The sequence below is a fragment of the Semicossyphus pulcher genome, unplaced genomic scaffold (genome assembly GCF_022749685.1).
Source record: "Semicossyphus pulcher isolate SPU_LCO1_2020_fin unplaced genomic scaffold, fSemPul1.0.p SCAF_11, whole genome shotgun sequence".
Lineage (NCBI taxonomy): Eukaryota > Metazoa > Chordata > Actinopteri > Labriformes > Labridae > Semicossyphus > Semicossyphus pulcher.
The window spans coordinates 3,735,956-3,757,656 of NW_027211615.1; the positions used below are offsets into that span (position 1 = coordinate 3,735,956).

General features: G+C 42.1%; 1 protein-coding gene across 1 annotated transcript; it reads right to left on the minus strand.

The window, feature by feature from the left end:
- Nucleotides 1–3,580: 3,580 nt before the first annotated feature.
- On the minus strand, nt 3,581–13,779 carry LOC138585240 (organic cation transporter protein). Its single transcript, XM_069657531.1, has 9 exons — nt 13,432–13,779; nt 12,466–12,569; nt 12,194–12,348; nt 10,769–10,937; nt 10,222–10,345; nt 8,237–8,343; nt 5,886–6,097; nt 5,676–5,784; nt 3,581–3,797 (listed from the first exon to the last, which is right to left on the minus strand). The coding sequence occupies exons 1-9, from the start codon at nt 13,777–13,779 to the stop codon at nt 3,581–3,583; spliced, it is 1,545 nt and encodes a 514-aa protein (XP_069513632.1).
- Between the last annotated feature and the right edge of the window lie 7,922 nt (nt 13,780–21,701).

A 21,701-nucleotide genomic window follows, 5' to 3' on the forward strand; every position in this document is an offset into this window, starting at 1 on the left:
TGCCTGATCTGAGCCTCTGATGTCTGACAGCTGCAGGCCGGTCAGTCAGTGCTGACAGTCCCGCTGCCCGCTGCTAGCTTCACAAAACTCATAACCTACAGCTGTTCCTGACTGGACAGCACACTACTCATCCATCATAATGAAGAATATCAGCAACCTCATCATGTTACACTCGGTATGCTATGATGGAGTTGGAAAAGGGTGATGAATCAATATGCAGGGTTTGCACTATAATTAAGTTTTGTAGTTGAGTATTGTGAATTCAGGATTGAGTATACCACACTACATCACGTACATGTGGACATAACATTATGCATGAGCTTTTCAGTGTGTTGAATGTTTTATAAAGCTTACTGCCAGATAACATATTAAATCTATGATGCCCACATCCTTCACAGAAGTGTGTAAACCAATATTTTCAGGCTGAATCTGCACATTTTAACACCCTTTAACAGTTTTTATTCTAATGCTAACAAGTTTTGATCAACACTGAAGCTACCTTTCAAAACTTAGTCATCAGCATTTGAGCCAAGAGTCAACTCGCCTCCAAAACCCACTTAACCTAACAAAAAACACTTCCATGTCTCAAAATAAACGAGATGCCTATTGTTATTTGATTTGATTGTAAGTATGGCTGCATAGTGGTGTAGTGGTTAGTGCCATCACCTCACAGCTATAAGGTTCCTGGTTCAAATCCCAGTTCGTACAAAGTTGGCTTTTCTGTGTGGCGTTTGCATGTTCTCCTCGTGCATGTGCGGGTTCCCTCCGGGTACTCCGGCTTCCTCCCACAGTCCAAAGACATGCTCGTTAGGTTCTCTAAAATTGCCCGTCACACAAACTCTTTCCCAGCGTAGACACTTTACGTTGTAACATCATCTGGATTATTATCTCTGCACATTACACCATGTCTCTGTATTTTATACATTACACTTTTGCACACTCCACCAAGACTTGTTCCTTGACAATAAACCCGAACCCAAACACTTGTGTTTGATAAGTGAAAATATTATTACTCACAACTGTTTTAAGTATTAATGTCAATATTTACAACAATTTGACAGGACATGAAGTTTGAATATTATGAGCACACTACACCCGAGGCTGCAACGTGTTGCAGTGCTTAGAAGTATGGCCGCACAGCTAGAGACAGCTGGGATTGGCTCCAGCCGCCCCATGACCCTGGACAAGATAAATGGTATAGAAAATGGATGGATGGAGCTCCACCTGTGTTGGACAAGTCTGCTATTAAAAGGGTTTCACTCCAAATAAACATAAAGGCTGCTGGCACAGATCCACCTTCTTTCTAAATTCAGTCGCTGTTTATTTTCTTCCCATAACCCACTGCTTGTGTTGTCCAATGGAAAAACACCACATGGATTTTGCAAAAAAATATTTATGGTCCAAATAAATCAGATAAAAATAACTGGAGTCACAGGCTTTTGTTCTGCAGATCTCTGTAAAAGCATCAACACGATAAAGTTACATCAATAAGGGCAACATGTAAGAGTCGAGTCAAACATTTAAACATTTCTACAAGTGTTTTTCAATAATCTGTCACAGATGTAATACTCAGTGAGCACCAGTGGGTGTCAGCGTTTCCTCACACACACTACCTGCTGTTGGTTATTAAAATTGCCACCTGTATGAGGGCTGACCCACCTGACTGTGCAGTGTGTGAAGATATAAACCATGGACTGTGTTGTCTCAAGAGCACCAGAAAGCAGAGATTCACTGCATCAGCATCCCTTTCAAATACTTTTTGTACATTGTCTAAACTCATGTGACTCACGAGCTGACAGAAGCGTATCTAGCTTGCATATATTTCTGTGTCTGATAATGCCACTACTGTAATCAGCTTTCTGGCTGCACTAATTTAACTTTGTCTCAGCTGTTCTGCCAGTTTGTTCAGGAATCCCCCACTGCCTTCGTAGGTTCAAAGCTAGGTGTCGAGGAGGGATCCCTGAGCCTTTACAGCCTGCAGTCAGCTGTGTTCAGGGGACATGTTTATAAATGTACCATGGCAGACACGTACAAGTAAAAATATACACACATATACACAAATCAGTAAAGCACCAGCCTGATCCCAACATATATAAAGGTAGGATATTGTTGGATGTTATCGGCCCATATGGGCCTATCACAGACATATTATTGTTGTTTACCATTATGTGTCAATATAAAACCTTTTTTGCAGAGCATACTGCAGACAAACAATGCTTGGAGTTAATGTAAAGTGATGTCATTACATAGTTTGTCCAGCAGGGCGCACTAAAACAACACAGTTTACAGAACTGTCTGCAGCACATGTAGCAGAGCATCACAGCTGAGCAGACGATGGTCCACACGAGAAGTGGTTGACAATGTGTGATAATAAAGTTCTTTGTTTAAGAAAGCAGCTCTTTAAGTATCTTTGCATAGTCACATTAAAGCACAGTCCACATTGAAAGGTCTGTTTGTATTCCAGCTCCTGCCACCATGTCTGTAGTCTGCAGTCGCTATACTGTATTTTGTCTCCGTCTCAAAACTCCTCTATCAGTCGGGATGTTAATAGCATCACCTGGCCTCTGTGGTCTCTCTGTTTGCATAGAGCTGACAAACTTCCCACCAGAAAGTGTTTTCCTTCTTTCTGGGAGTGTATCATATCGGGGAAAGCCTCAGTCAACATGTGTGAGTTTGCATCAGAGCTGGCTTCGTGGTCAGAGGCGCTGTCATGTTGAAACAGACAGTGGAAGGAAGGAAACACTGTCTACAATTTGATTGTGCAAGGTAGTTTTTACAGTTCCCAAACAAGCTCCAGGCTGGTACGTTAAGGTTAAAGCTGCAGGATGTCTGAAAATGTACCCTTTTCTGCACTTTCCCTCAGCTACGTGGAGACTTTTAGCTCATTATTTTAGTTTCCTCCATTACTCTCATCCTGCAGCAGCAAGCAGCTTTTTCAGCAGAAAGACTGATTAACTGACTGTACACTTCCTGCTCAGCAGAAAACCACAAAGTTAGCAACTAGTTGGGGAACATGATGCAGAATGTATCAGCTTAAGAACTACATATTTTCCTCTGACAGCGAAGCCAAAAGTACTGTGACTAATGGATTTTATCAGATGGACACAGACATGACTCCAAGCAAACGCTTTGTGTCCATAAACAGGTAACTCCTATGTTAACGGCTTTACGTGGTGTTAATGTGTTGTGTTTAAAGGAGATTGAAAGAGGATGAAGCTCTGTCTTAGTTTGTGAGTGTGGGTGTTGTGCATCTGCTGTGGCACCAGATTCACTGGTTTCTAATGTTGATATCATGTGCATGGTTCTCTAACGGCTCCCAGAGGACTCATGCATTGATGCAGTGATGCTGCTGCGGTTCATCTGTCTGTCCTGCTGTAGACGCCATCCGTCTTCTTCAGAGAAGTCTCACAGACGACCGGCTTCACTCCACCATCCTCCTCACTGAAAAAGAGAAAGACAGAAAGATATGAAACAGTTACTGGTACGTCAAGAACGGGAAAAAGAAAGATAACACGAGAGGCAAGTCATCATGTTTTGAGTGTTTGGGTGACTGACCCTTTAAAAACACAAAGTGTTGGTTTCACCTGAGGTTGGATCCCTCCACATCTTCAATGGTGTCAGGCAGCGGCTTGTTAGCAGTCTCAGGTAGAAGCAGGGTGAGGGCAGAGCCCAGCAGGGGGCAGAGGCCACACAGCACCATTGGAGCCTGAGGACTGATGCCCTTCAGAAGATACATCATGGGAGCCAGGACTCCTCCGGTCCGAGCGCACATGGAGCCGATACCGATCCCGTTCTGTCTGTGAGTGACAGGAATGAGAGCAGTTTGGTGCTGTCCAAGGATCAACCCCGGTACAGACAGACACGCTTTCTCCAACTGTGTGGAGACGTGGACTCTTGTTTGCTTGCTGCAGGGAGGAAGCTGCATGACTGATGGTAGGACTGGTATCACATCAGTCGAGTCTGGGCTTCATAACAAACTGGAATAAGACCTTTCCCCTCTCTTCGAAGCTGATCATGAACAGTTGGATGGATTTGAACTCTGTCAACACTCTGTAAAGAAGAGTGTGGAGGTGTTCACAGCTTCACAATCAGAAGCATCATTGCATTAAGCTGCAAAACTTTAAGGGCCTGTTTACACCGGAACATTATTTTGAGATGGGGCTGATATCAGGGACAAGTACAAGTTACAAGATACAGTCAGCGGCTGCAATCCATTCCTCTCTAAGTCACCACTCAGTTTTCAGTTTATTAGTTCAGTCCAGGTAAAGCTATCCCAGTCTGGTATATCAGTCATGCAATGAATGCTCCCTTTATGAACACTGCAATCTGGGGTCCCATTGGCTACTGTCTGAGACGATACAGCCTCTGGGCACACCGGTGAACGTGCCGGGTGGTAAGCAATAATTGTCTTCCCGCCAAGACTTCCTTTTCCGCGTGCTGCATTGTTACAGAAAGAGAAACCGTTCTCTTGTGATTGACTTGTTATTAACGGGTCTTACCTTTGCCCAAATTTCAACATCATGATGCTGATTTGTAAGAAGTAAAAATTCAAGCTTTGTCAGGTCTGTCCTCAAGAGGAGAAGAAAACTTTAAAAATGCTCGTTTGTTGAACGGAGGTCGGATCCATCTGATGCATTCGAGGAAGTCGGGAAATCTGAACGCTGAACGGCTTTAGTGACACAGCGTCAAGGGAATTCATCTCAAGTTAAATGTTAGATCTAGAACAGATTGTTAGCTGTTAGCATGCAGATGTCTGTTTACAGAGATTAATAAGAAGCTAAATCGTCGTCAGATCACGCTGATGGGAGCCGGGATGGCATTACAGCGGATTATGTTCCGCCTGCTTTTGCTCTCCTCACAGACTTGCTGTGTTTGAAATGCCACACTATCCTAAATCAGTACGTGCTGTACTGATGTGGTCTAAATGTAGTCTGTAGTATACAAACAAAAGCAAAATGTGCAGTGTGCCAAAAATACCCGGATGTCGTACTGATTCGGAGAAAATCTCCAGTATGCATCGGACCAGTCTACCTCGCCTACTGTATCCCACAATGCAAAGTGCTGGAACGTCACATCGGCAGGTGAAATGACGGACAGCAGCAGCATTCCAGCAGAAGGGGGCGCTATAGCTAAAGAAGCGGCGGTTATTGTTTACTTATATGTATTTTGCTTGTCCCCATTGAGGCTGGACAAAGTATTTCAAACATCTGTTAGTACATGTACTAACATACTATGCACTAACAGAGGAAAATACAGTGACTTTGTTCCAGCTTTGTTAGTGTCACCATGCAGTCTGTACAAGCTGCACCACAGCCCTGTACATACAGTACAAAGGAAGCTTGTGTTAAAGCTGAAAGCTGTCTGCCTCTGTGTCCTCCTGTAAACGTGTGACTGAACTGCAGACTAACATTAACATTAACACTACTGTACCTCAGTCTGATGTTCCAGCGTCTGGTTGTAACGATTGTTCTGGATCTTAACGTTGTGATCAGTTACTTATAGAATCTAATTTAAAGAGTTGCTTGTTTATAAATCAATCAATAATCTCAAAGCAAAACAAATGTCTGACATCCTCGAGGAATATTAACCCAGTGGGCCCCTTACATGTTTAAGAAGCAGACAGCACCCGGGTCAGAACAGGGTGAAGCTGCTTCTAGGTAGAAGTTGACTCTCACCTGATAACAGTGGGGAACACCTCCGCTGAGTAGACGTAGATAATGGAAAGAGAGGCTGTGATCCCAAACTTCCCAATCATGGCCAGCACCGTTTTGATGACAGACAGGTCTACAGGAGAGGAAAAATAAAGTAAACCTCATTTCCAACCCGCCAACTCTATTTTTTAAAAATACGCAGGGCCTTTAAGTTTTGATGTTGTGAGTTCGTACCGCTTGGGATGAAGATGGTGAGCAGGCAGGCTGTGCCGCCCACAGCCAGGAAAGCTAGCTGTGAGATCTTGCGTGAGCGGTTGAGGGTGAACAGGGTGATGGTGCGAGCAGGCATCTCCACCAGGCCGAAGATCATCTGCGTCAGATAGATGTTCATTCCAAGGTCAGATATGTTGAGAGACAGGCCGTAGTACACGAGCACGTTGGCAAACCTGGAACGGTAAAAGTGGAAACATAGCAGAGCGACTTAGCAACAACTTCTCTTCAAGTGTGGAGACGAGTGTGGTTACGTTTGGGCAGCCGCTCAATACTCTCTCCTGAAGTGTTCACAGGCTGAGGTCAAACGGTCCTCTTTGTTTAAAAAGGTTCCTGTCCGAGTGATATGACCAAGAAGTATTTAAGTGGCAGCCCTGACAAGAGCTGTTCTGTAAATGTCAAGAAAACGAGCTTAAATGCCTCCTTTTTATTTACTTTAGGAAACACTAAATATGCATGTATAACATGAATGAGAATATATAATAATTTCCCACAACACCATGCAACAGAAACATTAAAGCCACACACAAGTAGTAGAGCTCTAAGTCAAACAGGCATAAATTCAACATACACTTCATACAGTTATACTGGAGGGGATTCATGTTGAAAAAAGAGTCAAGAATGGGCATAAGCAACTACTCCAACCTTCAATCAAAAAGTCAAACGTTATCTGTAAGGCATCTTTCTTACATGTAACTCCAGTTCCATGGTCAAACCTCACCTGCCTATGTGAGCGTAATTTCTGCTGTTTACTGACCCTGATACTGGCTAATAGCTGAAAAGTGTTTGTTGTTTTACTCTAATAAATAAGATTATTTATCTGCGAGTGATCCTTCTATGTAGAACACACGGAGGTGGAATGGTGAGGCGAAGTCGGGGACATGTCGGGACATGTGAAACTCTGGGTAATGTCGGGGTCAAACGGTCCTGAAATTGTCAGGAGCATGTGTGAGAGAAGCTTATGTCTTCCTAAAACAACTTCAGGGAATTTGTTTGACTGTTTGACCGCAGCCTGTGTCTGCAGTGCTCTGCTCTGCATTCAGTGAGTAGGAGTGAGCATGCTCGTTAAAATGAATGAGCTTCATGAGTGCATTCCAGTGTTCCTAAAGAGCTGCCTCTAATCCCACTAAGTGTTAAAGTGACAGAGGAGCCGCTCGTCTACACACATAGAAGTACTGGTTTATTTTGGTCAGTTTTTAATCATTTTCTCCACCAAAAAAAGTTAGATATAAGTTACAAATAAAATACATTGTGGGATTAGGTGATAATTATAATCCTGTGTGGGTCCTGTTTTACTTTATTAAGGTAAATAAAGTAAAGGTTTGAGGTTAGATTCTCTTCAGTCTCTACAGAAGGGACTTAAAACCAGAGAACGTCTCTCTCTCTGTCTCTGTCTCTGTCTCTCTCTCTCTCTCTCTCTCTCTCTCTGTCTGTCTCTCTGCAGAATAACGGATTGTAGGAGATTGGGACTGACCTCTTATCGAACACAGATGACATTGTTATCCCAGAGGAAAAGAACATTAAAAACAAACAAACAAACAGATATTGCTTTCATGAGAATGAGACAGCTATCGCGGAACATTGATCTTGATCTTTGACCTCCAAATACGAATAAGTTCTTCAGTGAGTCCAGGTGGACGTTTGTGTGTTTTCCTAGAATATTAGGAAGCTGAAAATTATTATTATCATCTCTTTATTATTTTATCCTATTAGACATTTGTGTGAGATTGTTTCTACCTGGAGCAGGAAATGATAAAACCCAGAGGAGTCGTGATAAAAAGACACACGTAACTTGTGCAGAGCTCACTGCAGCAATACAGCACAGTAACATTTTCTTTGTACCTCCCAAGGAGAAAATCACCCCCTTGCTGAATGCAGAGTGAATAATGGCACAGTTATCAGACCTAGGCATTGTAGCCTCACTTTTATGAACCTCATTTTATATTGTCTACACTCAAACGGGGCTGGTTCAGTCAGATGTCTGAACTCTACAGAGCTTCTGGTAAAGCTAAGTTTATTTATTATTATTTTTTTCTGGCCCCTTGCCTTTACTCAACTGGACAGGGACCGGAAATCCAGGGAAGAGAGGGTGGAGTAGACATGCACAAAAAGCCATCAGAGGGCCATGCCTGAACCTAGGCCCGAGGACTGTGCTTCTGCACATGGCTGCTGAATCATCTGAGCAAAATTGGTGCCCCAATAAGTACAGTCTTATGTGTCTCCTTCGTTGGCATGCTGGAGAAAAGGATGCACCTTCAGATTTCTGAACTTAAGTCTTGATATGAGGAAGAAGGTAAAATTCTGCTCATACTCACCAGAGATAAAACACAATTAAGGACTGCTTCCTCATCTTTGGGGTTCGAACCAGGTCAATGATTGAGTGTTTCTTCTTCACCCCTGTTTTTTCTTCGATTTTATAGACCTGTTAAACAGAGAGTCAGACAAGGAGACTTTGAAGTTAGGGTAATAAAGTGACAAACACAGCACTGTTTAAGTAGTTTGCATGTTTAAGTGATAATGATTGATGGAAACATATATGCAAAGTCGTTATGGTTGCCTCAGAGTGAGACAGAGCCTTCGTTTGATGGTCCAGTACCTATAGCATACAGGTTTTAGTTTGCACACCCAGTAAAGCAAAAGGAAATGTTCAGTATGTTCATTATTTGATCTTTTATGTCGATCAAATATAGATTTTCTTTACATGATGATATGCATGGCTTAGTTACATGTTTACAAAGACAATACATTGTGTGCTGCTTAGTAAGTAAATGTCCATCAGCAAAAACCCACAAATGAGTGTCCAATAAGAGCATTGTACCTGGGACTACAGTCAGACTGCATTTAATCACTTTTCAGGGCCATGTTTTTTGCAGCCTTTCTTAGCCAAACACACAACAGCAAACATGTGAGGAAAGAATTAAACAGTGTTCATATTTTGCGCCAATGAAAGCTGTGAGCATTAGCATGTTTGGCTATCTAGCTTACTGCCTACAGCACTACAAACCAGTTTTACGTCCTAAAGAGATGAACACTTCACTCACTTATAAGTTAACAGGCTTTGAAGTTACATTAAAAAACACTAGTTCATGATTAGCATATCCACTGTGTAGTGTTTAACAATGGTGAAGAATTCTGGCATTAACATGTTTGTCCTGCTTTTTTTGGATGTGGTAGGTAAGATTTAACTCTGCAACTTCAACCAAAATAAGCTAGCAGCTGATATACATTATCCCAAGTTAGGATAATTCGCAGAATTAAACCCCAACAGGGTGAGCTTGACCCTGACACATTTAAAAATAGTTCGTAACACTCACAGAGAAAGCTGCATCCATAGCAACGGTTAACTATGTAGCCTTCTGAAAATGAGCTAACCTAGCTGTTTTTACTCACATTAAAATGAGCTAAGCTAGCTGTTATTACTCACATTAAAATGAGCTACGCTAGCTGTTTTTACTCACATCAAAATGAGCTAGGCTAGCTGTTATTACTCCAATTAAAATGAGCTAAGCTAGCTGTTATTACTCACATTAAAATGAGCTAAGCTAGGTGTTATTACTCACATTAAAATAAGCTAAGCTAGCTGTTATTACTCACATCAAAATGAGCTAAGCTAGGTGTTATTACTCACATTAAAATAAGCTAAGCTAGCTGTTACTACTAACATTAAAATGAGCTAAGCTAGCTGTTATTACTCACATTAAAATAAGCCAGGCTAGTCGTTTTTTAATTTTTACTTCATGTGCCGTCTTCAGTTTCTGCATCGTTTAACCTTTATCACTTTCTCTCCGCTGTTTTCGTCTCTTTTCTTGTTTCCCTCTGTAAACAGAGAGAGGTCAAATTTACCAGACTTCTTTCGGCGGATTGATTACAGTTAGTCCTCCCGATTGGTCTGTTCTTCATAACAACGGTCTGTTATCGAGAAATAACAGACCTCCCAATGCCGTAATAAACCAATCAGAATCCAGAATTAAACACTAGTGTAACAGAATAAGAGTCTGTTATTAATGTTAACTGCACACTGAAATCTTTGTTTCAAGTCCAGATCCTTTTGGACTTTTATAAGCATTCATCCGATAGGACAGCCTTAAAGATTTTCGTAATCATATAATCCTTTAGGTTAGAGCCCTGTTGGATTAAATCAGATAGAATTGGTTCCAACAAGCTAAATTTCTAATTAGAAATTCTGTTTGGACTTCTTAACTAAGCTACGTCGGCAAGGAGAATGGGGCTTAGCAAAGGTTAAATTTCACAACATAACTTACAGGTAAATCAAATATATCTGTAGACTAGTAAATATTACCTGACACATCTCCAGGTCTTTAGTGAGGGGCTTCCCATTCATCTGTGCTGCTTTCTGGATCAGTTCCCACGCTTCCTCTTTCCTGTCATTGGCCATTAACCAGCGAGCTGACTTTGGCAACACCCTAAAAGTATTGAGAAATTCATGTTCAAATTGCTCACTTTACTACTTAAGTTAATCAACACTGGTAGATTAAATATATTACATTAAACAGGTTATCAGTTACAGTATGTCTGACAGATACAAATGAGACAACCACAGATGCTCCTAAAAGTAGGGCAGTGAATTTTCCTGGACTGCTACAGTAAAGATATTGAGGAATTTGGCACCATTTGTCATTCAGTATACATTTAGTCTTCAATCACAGGGGATGAAAAAGGATCTCCTTTATCTTTTAAACACAAAATCGCAGCACGCTCAGACAGTCTGGTGTTAGTTTTCTGAATATACTGTTAAAGTAATCTTTTTGGAAACTTAAGAAACTGTGTTTCCGAGCACACAGTGCACACTGTTCAAATGTGGGTCACTGCACTGCCCTCTGACTCACCAGATGTAGAAGATGAAGAGGAAACCAGGTGCTGAAATAGCTAGCTGCAATTTACGCCAGTCTCTTATGAGGTACGCGACTCCGGCCAGCAGAATGTAGCCAAAACCGAAGAAGTAGTCGGTGATAAGACCAGCCAACATGCGCTGCTTGGATCCTGTCCACTCTGTGCCTGAAAGAGACACAAACAGGACGGAGAAACTTGAGTCATAGACGTGTTTGGAGACTAAATATAGATACACAAGATTTTAAACTGATCGATTAAAGCAGTTTATATATTGAAAGCTGGAGAGAGAAAAACACTATTAGTTAGTTAAATGAGTTTGTTAAGTTAAGGATCCTCTGTGGCGATCCTCCTGCTTCTGTTTCTTAACCTACTTAGTGAAACTGTGAATCTGTTAACGCTTTCATTTGGCAAACAGAGGCTACAAGAAAACCTAAGTGAGGTTTGTGAATTATCTTGAGTACCTGTGACATTCTTTCTGCAAAGACACTTTGCTTTTGAGTTTTTCAAATGCAATTCTGCACCGTTATAAGCACCTTCAAAGTACTCCCTTATAGCTCTACTGTACTGGGATGGCAGTATAGTAATGTGTCACAGTTGGATTGCCCAAAACCATGGTGCACTATCTTACCTGGGGATTACAATCCCCACCTTTGCAAAGCCTTATGGTTTTGGCTTTGCAACATGAAATTGCTTTACAAAAGGAACCAAAGAGACCAAGGATGCTGGCAATACTCTCCACATATCAGTTTAGTCTAGAAGAGAGATTTACATGCTACACACACATAGGCTGGAAATACACACATGGTTGACCCTATGGACGTGCATTAATGGAGAGATGTCAGAGTGAGGGGGCTACACTTGGACATGTGCCCCGAGCAGTTGGGGGTTTGGTGCCTTGCCTCAGGACACCTTGACAGTGCCCAGGAAAGGAAGTGGCACCTCTCCAGCTACCAGCCCCAATTCAATGCTTGGTCCGTACCAGGACTTCAATCGGCCACCGTCCGGTTCCCAAGCCAAGTCCCTACAGACTGAGCTGCCATCTACCCAAAGTTGTAGATAAAAGTAGATCATATTCAAAGTCCAAAGCTCAATAGGTGCGCTCTCTCCAGCCCCTAACAGGAAGCAGAGAACCTGATGGATACTAAACATCGAGGGGACCCTGTGGAGGCACAAGCCACTGCATCCAAAAGAGTTTCTATAACTCTGTCCTGTCCACTGTTAATTTTCTTCCAGCAGGATGGAAAATCATCTCAGCAGGTGTATAAACAGTGACCTTGCAGGATACCCAGTCTTTGCAGAAGTCTTTCATGAGATTTAACTTTGGTAATTAGATGTGATGCGGTCTCAGACTTGAGTCTTTTCAAAGGTTTCTAATATATGAAAAAAACTCAGAAAGCTTTAACTTTAACGAAGACACTGACCGAGGACAAAGGCATTCATGATGACACCAGAGATAGATGTTCCAACCACAAAGCGAAGAGCCGTGTAGACGTAGAAATTAGGGGCGAAAGCAGCACCAACCCCAAAGATGGCCTGGATGGCGAGGTTGACGAGGATGATAATTCTTCTGCCGTACCTGGAACCAGACATTTCCCAAACTGGTTAATCCATGCAAACAAAACCCGACAACTCAAAGACAGGACATGATGAATTAAAGGGGTGTTAACAGTATACAACATGTCGTCAGACTTACTTATCAGCTAAGCATCCAAACACAACAGCTCCCACCAGGAGGCCGAACATGTAGATGGAGGAGCCCAGGTTGTTCAGGTTGGCGTTGTCGCAAACAAGGTCCCACTGCAAGAAAGATAAATGAACTCAATTTAGATTGTTGGACTGTCTGAGAATTATTAGTTAACACTATAGCTGCTTGAAATGTTCTGTTGAGGATCCAGATTGGCATGAATTTTGGTCCAGGTATGACCCAGAGGGTCAGTCCTATTATTGAATCTAATCATTTCTGTGATCCTTTGACCTGTCTTTTAGTGCCAGGTGTGGTCCAACTAAACTAATGTAACTAATGTAAGTATGTAACGTCAATGAAAAACTTAAGGTTAAAAAGAAGTGAACTTCTTAAAGAGGACAACATTGACCAGTCCTTCGCCCCAAGCAGATTTAACCATAACGTGTCTTATGCTGCGTTTCAACATGAAACTAGAAGACAGCGTCCAGAAAGGACCATAGAGGGGTACCTAGATCGTCATATTTTGAAGCTTTGGGCCTCTGACTAAGCTGCTGTGTTTGATGCGTTGGGGCAGGTTATCCACTCTGTCACTGTCCCCGGGCATCTTCTTTGCAAGATATAAAGTTGATTTCTAAATCAGCTGCAGATTTCCTGCCTGCCGTCAGTGACTGTGGTATCTGCTGCTGTCCTGTCATGTTGCCACATGCTCCTGCTACTCACCCCTCAGGTTCACGTGTTACAAAACCTGGCCCTGTGTCAGAGTGCAGGAAGGCCCCGAGGATGCCGGCACTGCAGGAGTCCATCTCTGCACTGTCTCAGATGTCATCAGAGCACACTGTAAAAACTGCTAAACCCCTCCACATTCCTGAGCTGCATGGAGTCCCCATGTTAAACACATCAGCTGGAAATGTACATTTTCACCTCATTCAAATCCTGAACAGAGAGTCTTTGAGAGGCGGCTTGTTTTCCACTCACCTCGCTCACTATGGTGTTTTGGAAGGTCTCTGTGCTGTACTCCCAGCCCCCCTGGCAGCTCCCAGCAGGGAGTCCATTTCCAAGGTCTATGGCACCGCTGTGGTTGAAGGGGGCTGTGCAGGACAGCTGAGGCCTGCCGTCAGAGGCAGATAGGTTCAAGTTCGAAGAGGCTGGAGCGCCAGCTGATGGCCATGTGGCCCGACATAAATGCGGAGGAACAGCCCCGGAGAAGATCGAGACCAGCATGTGGAACGCCAGGAAGATCTGAGGAAGACAGATCCACACATACAAGAGCTTCTGGAATTTCCCGAAGCCCCCGATAACACTGAGGATTTCATCAAAATGCATGTCTCTGGCTTTTTGTAGGTTTTTGCACACTAAAAATGTGCTCGCCAGTAAGCCAATGTGCCCAGTCAGGTCAGGTCAGAAGGTCCGAAAGCGTTCCTACAATGGAGCTGCCAGAGATGCAGAGGGCAGACAGCCAAGCAGCAGTGAAATGTCTGAGATAAAAACCCTGTAATGAATGTGTAGGTAGGAAAAGTCTCCTCACTCTGATGCACTCACACCTGTGCTGTGCTCTGGTCTGAGAGTGACCTGTGGCTATCTGTGAGCTCTCTGAGGGAGTGATGGGAGTTAAGTAAAGCAGGAGGGAGGGAGGTGTTTGCTCCGGGTGGGAGGAGCTGCTGTGATGATGGCTGAGCAGCTGCTTTTGTCTGTGTCCCCGCCCACTCCCATTCACAAAGTTTCATAAGATTAACTTAAGTAAGAAGTGTAGTGTTATTCCAAGTTCTGGCATTGATTGTCCTCCTGGATGAGACAAACTGGCCTCAGTGAAGGAGGGAAAACACCTTTATTTTTACAGCAGCCCAACAGTTTTGCCTTGTTTTTGTATTCAGCTGTCAGACTGGTTTTGTTGTTCTCAGTGGGACATTAACTCTGGCTAAAAGACACACACATTCCAACTGGCATTCAGGAATTCATCTGATATAGGATGCCATGTGGGGGGAGTGAGCGTCTAAGCCGGTGACACAAAAGAGGCAGATAAATACAGCATGTGAGGATTAGGGCTGCTCTGGCTCCTCACGGCCACCATCCCTGGCTCCCATGTCCCTGCCTTATTGGGCCATCGCCTGCTTCAGCTGCCGTTTCATCGCAGGAGCACAGAGGTGAGTCTTTCTCTGAGTGAGAACTGCTCACTGCTACTTGGCTCCAAGCGGACGGTATGATTAAAAACAATCACAGAGGTGGAACAGAGCTCCCGGGGAAAATCTGAGAGGGGAACTGTGAGGGGTCAATCTATTCAAGGGTTCATATTCCTGAAGACGCATGCACGGTTCCATTTTTGCCTTCTGTTTGCCAGCTCCTCCCACAGTGATCCTCCACTTCAACTGCTCCTCTTCCAAATTTTCCAATGAAGATTATTGTCCTTACCTGAATCTAGACTCTTATAAACGCTGATCTTGTAGTGAGCTGTAGAGGCTGTGCAGTCCACAGATGATGACACACTGACTTGAATCCAGTCTGGAACCTTACTCATAGCTTTCTTATTGCCTTGGAATCTTACCGTGGATCCCGTCTCATTAAACCGTTTATGTGTTCAGTTATCTTCACTACACATGTACAGTATGAAGCCACGCGGACATTAAAGCATGGGAACAACTGCACTGATGGCACAAGTAGCTCGTCCCTTTAGATTAAAGGTGTCTGGATTTATAAATGCGGTTTCAGGTTGTCGAGGACTTTTGAAGGACTTCTCAGATCTGATTTTAAAAGGTCTTTCTGAACAAACGTTTTAACTCAAACTCAAAATAATCCTTTAAAGAAATCATGACTTTTACAAGCGGTCAACCCAGTGAGAAAATCCACGTTTCACAATCTTTGAGAATTTGTTCTTCTGATAAAAATGTTGAGGCTGAGACGAACAAAGTTTGTCCGTCAGTGCGCTTGTTATAAAAGCTGTTGATAGTTTGAGACCATGTTTAACTTACGTGATTCATGGAAAGTCAGTAAATTGGGAACAGATATTCACATAAAAGGAACATTTGCCTTTCAGACTGTCACCAATGCTTCTGCCATTTCAAATACCTAACAGATTATCTGATCACACTTGAAGCTGTTTGTTGGCTCTTACTGACTTCGTTCCCTCCTGTCTCGATCGTTGCTTGTGTCGTATTAACTCTCAGATGTACGTCGCTTTGGACAAACGTGTCTGCTAAATGAAATTGTAACATTATACAGTATAACCTCTCAGCAGTATGAATAAACTGGTCCAAACAAAGATAATTATATGCTGCACAATGCCATGCGTTGTAAGATGAATCAGTTATGTCACACAAACCATATGAGAAACAATGTGAGGAGACCTTTTGGATGACACTCTGTACATAGGAGAATCATGGAAAATAAAAGGGGCAGCAGTGACTTTGGCTTCGCACCCAAGTGACCAACAAGTTCCAAATGATGTGTTAGTTTGTATTTTTCTGTCACATTGGGTCACTTGATATTTCATTGGGCCAGGCTGGTAATGTTTCCACCAACATAAACAGTTAGCTAGTAGTCTTTATTGTAACAGATCAACACATCCTCCTCTCTGAGCAGTGAGACTGATGACTGAAGGACAAAGACGGCCAAGTCCACATCTTTCCTTTTTCAACACCTGAGGTTGCTGCTTGGTTTACTCGTCTACTATATTGAGGAACAAAGGCGTCGGGATAGATATTTTCAGACATTTGAACCGGGGTATATCGCCGCCTGTTGGTGTGGCATTCTCATGACAGCGTTTCTGTTGTTTTTTCGGGTTTTCATTTGGACAGGATTTTTTGGAAACGAAAAGGCAAAAACTGAGTTTTCAATAATAACCATGTACGTGTAGACCTGGCCTAAGCCATGTGATAAAAGACGTGTAAAAGCTCACAGCTGTTTATATGAGTGAACCTGTTCTCGTTTAATGCAGCCTTTTGGACACTTGAATACACACCTGAACATAGAACATTGTGATTTAAGTATTTACATTACTTGTGAAGTTAGTATTAAAATCATGGCAGGCTGTGCTGGGAGAGACTTAGTCTCTGCGTCAGCAAGTTAAAAATCTGTAAACTTGTTTTACTTACTTGGTACTTTATGATGCATGTGTCTCCCCTGTATTAGATTTGCTACAAGGGGATTCAAAGGAAGTCAAGTTGCAGAGACTACTCATAAGTTTGCTCATAGTTTATATGTTTAATATTATGTCTATGTTATGTTGCTACATAGGTTTCTTGTAGTCTTGTAAGCCTGTCTTAGGCCGTGCATATATTTATGCATGACTGGACAGTAACATCAAAGGATATCAAATAGCTGTTTAAGTACTGAAACCTTGTTCACACTGTACACAGATTTCAGTCAGTGAAAACCAATTTGAAGATTATTTTTCTGGGCTTTTTGCCTTTAATGGATCAGACAGCTGAAGAGAAACAGGAAATGTGGGGAGCAGAGAGTGGGGGATGACATGCACCAAATGATTGGCAGACTGGGTGTCGCACCTGCGATCAGTGCGTTGAGGACTGTAGCCTCTGTACACGGGGCGTCTGCGCTACCAACTGAGCTAAACCAGCGCCCCCAAAACCTAGTTTAGATATAAGAACCAAAATATATCATTATGAGAATTTGATCACAGTAGATTTATTCGGAGACGTAAACGTATGATTTAATATCAGAACAGTTTCATTTCCAAAAGTGAAGAAGCTCACACCCTGACAGAAAAATGTGGAAGCATGTGGGACAGCCGCCCTCAGGCACAAGAGGACAATCAGCCCTCTGAATAATGTGACCTCTCACAACAGACAGGTTAAACGGTATACATTGATCACTGGGAGAAATCTTATTTGCTTCCTCTCCTAGAATCCTCCACACCCCTGAGATAATTAACTCACTCCATAAACTGAGCACAGTGGAGTCTTTGCAATCAGCTGTAAAATCAATGAAGCTTATAACAAAGACTTAAACAAACTACAGGTGTGTATTAGCATTGTTATGGCACGCCACACAGCATTCTTTACATTCCTGCCTGATTTAATGACTTTCTGTCTGCTGGGTCGTTTGGCCTCCTGAAAGTCTGCTGCTCCAGGGATGAACGGTGACTGGCTGTTTCCTCTTGCTCATAAATCCTTGTGTTTACAGGCTGTTTCCTAAGGTGAGGTCAGATTATGTTCTCAGTCCAAAACACACTACACTTCTGACACAGTTCCCGGTTTAGAACTGTGCTGAAAACGTGTATTTATTTATATCTGAAGGCTTCGCTCAGAGCAACTTGATCAGTTAGTACAATGTGTGCAGCTTAATGGCAGAGACACAGAAGAGTGTTGTTGTAAGACTAAACTGTAAAAAAACAAGTAAAATAAAGGAGGAAAATTACTTATGTTAGCAAAAATAGCTTCTGACAAGATATGAAAATGTCACTTGCTGTTATAGACTGTAGTGTCACAAAACCCACAGATATCTCTCCTGTCCACGCTGCTACAGGAACAGAACGCTGCAGGAGCCCTGTGAGCTGTCAATCATGAGGTCACACCCCCTTTTCACAGCATCAAATAACTAATTAATAGTAATCCTGTCAGAAAAATGAACACCTGGACATGTGTATTTTGATTTTATAGTTTGACTCATGTCCCATCTGTTAACATGGAGGAGGCGGGCTTAATGAGCTATACTGCAGCCAGTCAGCAGGGGGAGATAGAGAGGGTTTGGCTTCATCTTTTTATACAGTCTATGGTCCAGACTAAACATTAGTACGTTTTTCTGATACAAGATTAAAAAGTATTTTTTAATGTGTAGGAAAACATAGTTAAATGTAGTAGACGCGTGGTAGGGCCCATATGTTAAGGGCATACATCTTTACAGTACAGTTTTTATATATCAGGTTGTCTGTCACACATCTACACATAAACCTGAATTCTTTCTTAAAAAAGTTAATTTTATTGCTGTGGAGCAGCTTTGATACAGAATTAAAGATATGTTCTTCACTCAGTACATTTAAAAAAAGGTTAAAAAATACAAACAAATATAAAACTAATACATGATGATAGTCTTTCCTTTTGTCTTTTGTCTTATTGTTCAGTATGAACTCTTTTGGAACTTCAGTTTTCTTTTCTCTTTTGCAAGAAATGTGATAAACTTTGTTTTTTCTGCTTCAGTATGACACAATTAAAGTTAAGTAATTGAAAGATTGCCAAACAGAATTTGTTGTGTATAAAGGGTAGGCATAATACACCCTAACTTCAACCTAAACCTTTTCGGTTGGTTTATCCACAAATGTATTTATTTGTAATGTTTACATAATTTCTGTGATTCTTTTAAAGAAAAATAAAAAAATGTATTCTCAAATTCTTTTTATGAACTATGACGGCCAAAGCTTTAGATATAGCTTAATCTCCAGTAAGCGTCTCCACATGCAGCCTGAGCCTGTGAGCCTGGGCGGAGGTAGAAGAAAACCTTTTGTCACAGTCAACCCCCTGTTGAGAGAGAGAGCAGCACTGAGTCCATTAAACACCAGTTGGGAAAACAATTCATCCTCTCCATTGACTGTGTGTTGTGGGACGGTGGCTCCTCTTCTGTCTCATACAGAAAAATACCTGAAATACCAGTAGGGTAAAGAACCCAGAAGTTTATTAGCATCCAAACACAAACACTGAAGCTGTCAAGTGGATCCATGAGGCATCAGCAGGAAGAGAGTAAAGACTGTGGGATACTGACAGTGGGGTGGAAGCTAAGCTATGCAAAGCCTGGTTTAGATTTTTGGTGGATTCAATGATGATCTTACCTGTTGATTTGATTAAGTATGTTTTGGCATGACATGATTTAGTAGCAAACACTTAACATTTGCATTTAACCAGGATGACTGATCGGTTTGTTAAGTACTGATGTAATAGCAAATTAAAAACATTCTGTATCAGTGCGGCCATCTTGTTTGTTTACCTGCCTCCTTTTTAGATCAACGGTTCTGACCTGAATCAGACTGGATGGAAATCTGTCTGAACAGGAGGAGGGTCAGAACATGTGCCTGAGTGAATAAGAAAGCATTGTCTGTTTCCAGGCTACAGATCTCAGGCCCAGCAGGAACAAATCCATTAAAAACCAGGAGTGAAGGGGCGCTGTTTAACTCAGTTGGTAGAGCAGGCGCCCCTTGTACAGAGGCTACAGTCCTCGTCGCACTGATCGCTAGCTCAACTCCCAGTCTGCCGATCACTTGGTGCATGTCATCCCTCACTCTCTACTCCCAACATTTCCTGTCTCTCTTCAGCTGTCCTATAAATAAAGACAAAGGCCAAAAGAATAATCTTAAAAAAAAAACAGGAGTTTCTGGTTTGCAAACAACAAAACTCTGAGCCTGAACTCTGGTCAGGAGCAGGAGACACGAGCAGGACACTCTGCTGAGTCTCAGGCATCGGCCCACTGAGATGTATTTAAAAATGAAGTTAACATATACAAAGTCATTTTAAAAACATGGAAATAATATACAACTATATTATGTTCATCATGTGCAATAATACTTTTATGGCCACATTTATATTTGTATTCATGTTTATAGTTATAGAATGCATAATCATGTGCAATACTTCTACTTATTTGTTAGAACCATGTGCAGTATCAGGAGCTATGTACAGGCTTTTTACATGAGTGTGAAAGACAAGAGCAGAAAGAGAAGATAAAGGTAAACGCATAGAGATGCATCTTTATGTTTACAATAATTCCATCTAAAGACCTGCTAAAACTTAAACTGACACAAAGTGGCACCTATACATCTAAATAGGTCAATGTCCAATGAGTATTTGATTATTTCAGATGTTTTTGCTGTAAGAAAAAGATGCGCTCTCACTAGCTATCCTGTGCTCTGCCTGAGCGACTGGATGAGTCTCAGGAAATTGAAAGTGAATCCATCCAGCAGATGTTGAGATCTTTTCCGGGACAAGTAAAAACTGTTAAAGCTTTTGGAGTTACAAGACAAGTCAGGGGATCACCAAAGGTTTTATGATTCATCCTTTAGGGTCCATAAATGTCCGTGCAAGATTTGACTGAAATCCATACAACAGTTGTGGAGATATTTCAGTGTGGACTAAAGAGATGGTTCAACAAGCTCACCATTGAACCATGGTACTAACCGGTGTCGGCATCACATGTCCAGTATTAGTTCTCATTTTTCTCAAACATGGTTTCTGTTCCTGCTGTTTTTGTGGTAAGTTAAGTGTGCGTTTTGGTTAGCGGAAGTGGCACCACCGATCTCTACTGCGCTGACTCTGGCTCCAAATGACATCACCATCGCAAGATGGCAGTGCCTATCACAGGAGCTATTTTGGCATCACTTTCGTACAATGGGAGCAGATGGAGACGCGTCGTCCATCTATATATACAGTCATTGTCTGTTAGTGAAATAAAAAGGCACCAACAATACAGTCAAGGTGGAGAGATAAGTCCATTGGCTGGAATGAGCTGAGGTGACACCTAGCAGACACCTAGCAGTACTCACCTATCACTCAAATCTGTCATGTCACTAATCACGCATAACTTTAAGACTAAATATCATTTAATTGGATGATTTATGTAAAAAATTCCCCCTGTACATTTGTAATGAATTTTAAATAAGCTATAGACACCCACATTTCGTACCAGGCTGTAAACATGTTTATTTCTGCTGTAAAGTTTATCTTTGTAACATGGGGCCAAATGGGGATTGACTCACTTTTGGAGGCAGCCTCAAGTGGCCACTCAAGGAAGTGCAGTCACTTTGTGTTGGCTTCATTTCTCAGCGCCGGAAGTTGCTGCATGGTCTAAATAAATTCTCAGAGGGGTGTTGGCTGTACGTGCATGAGGTTGAGGGGCAGCTCTGAGAGGGAGCTCTTTACTCTGTGTAAATAATAATGGAATGTGAACTCAAACACATGTCAGTCCACATTAAGTGGGACCACAGAGCTTAGACACCACATTAAACAAACTACATACAGTGAACACATTTACAAACTGGGTTTCTAGACATGAATTCACTTTTTGTCCATTCAAATATGAACTAGATGATGTTTCTTGTAATGTATTTTACTGGGTGCTACGTAGCAGCCTGTCTCACATGGTTAACAGACTTAACTGTTAGTTAAACCCAGATAAATGTGAGCAGGGTCCGCAGTCTAAGAATAAACAAGTGGGCAGGACTTGAAGGCCTCGGAGCAGCCCTGCAGTTATGAAGACAAATATTTCCCCTCTGGATCAGTAAGGCGGGGAAAGGTGTGTTTGGAGAGGAGACA

What these genes read in the sequence shown, in the direction of transcription:
- LOC138585240 (XM_069657531.1), bottom strand. Translation starts at nt 13,779, where the DNA reads ATGCATTTTGATGAAATCCTCAGTGTTATCGGGGGCTTCGGGAAATTC. An exon ending in CTCTTCATCTTCTACATCTG is followed by an intron (nt 10,346 to 10,768) that starts GTGAGTCAGAGG and finishes CAATACTTTTAG; the next exon opens with GGTGTTGCCAAAGTCAGCTC. An exon ending in AAGACCTGGAGATGTGTCAG is followed by an intron (nt 8,344 to 10,221) that starts GTAATATTTACT and finishes TCTGTTTAACAG; the next exon opens with GTCTATAAAATCGAAGAAAA.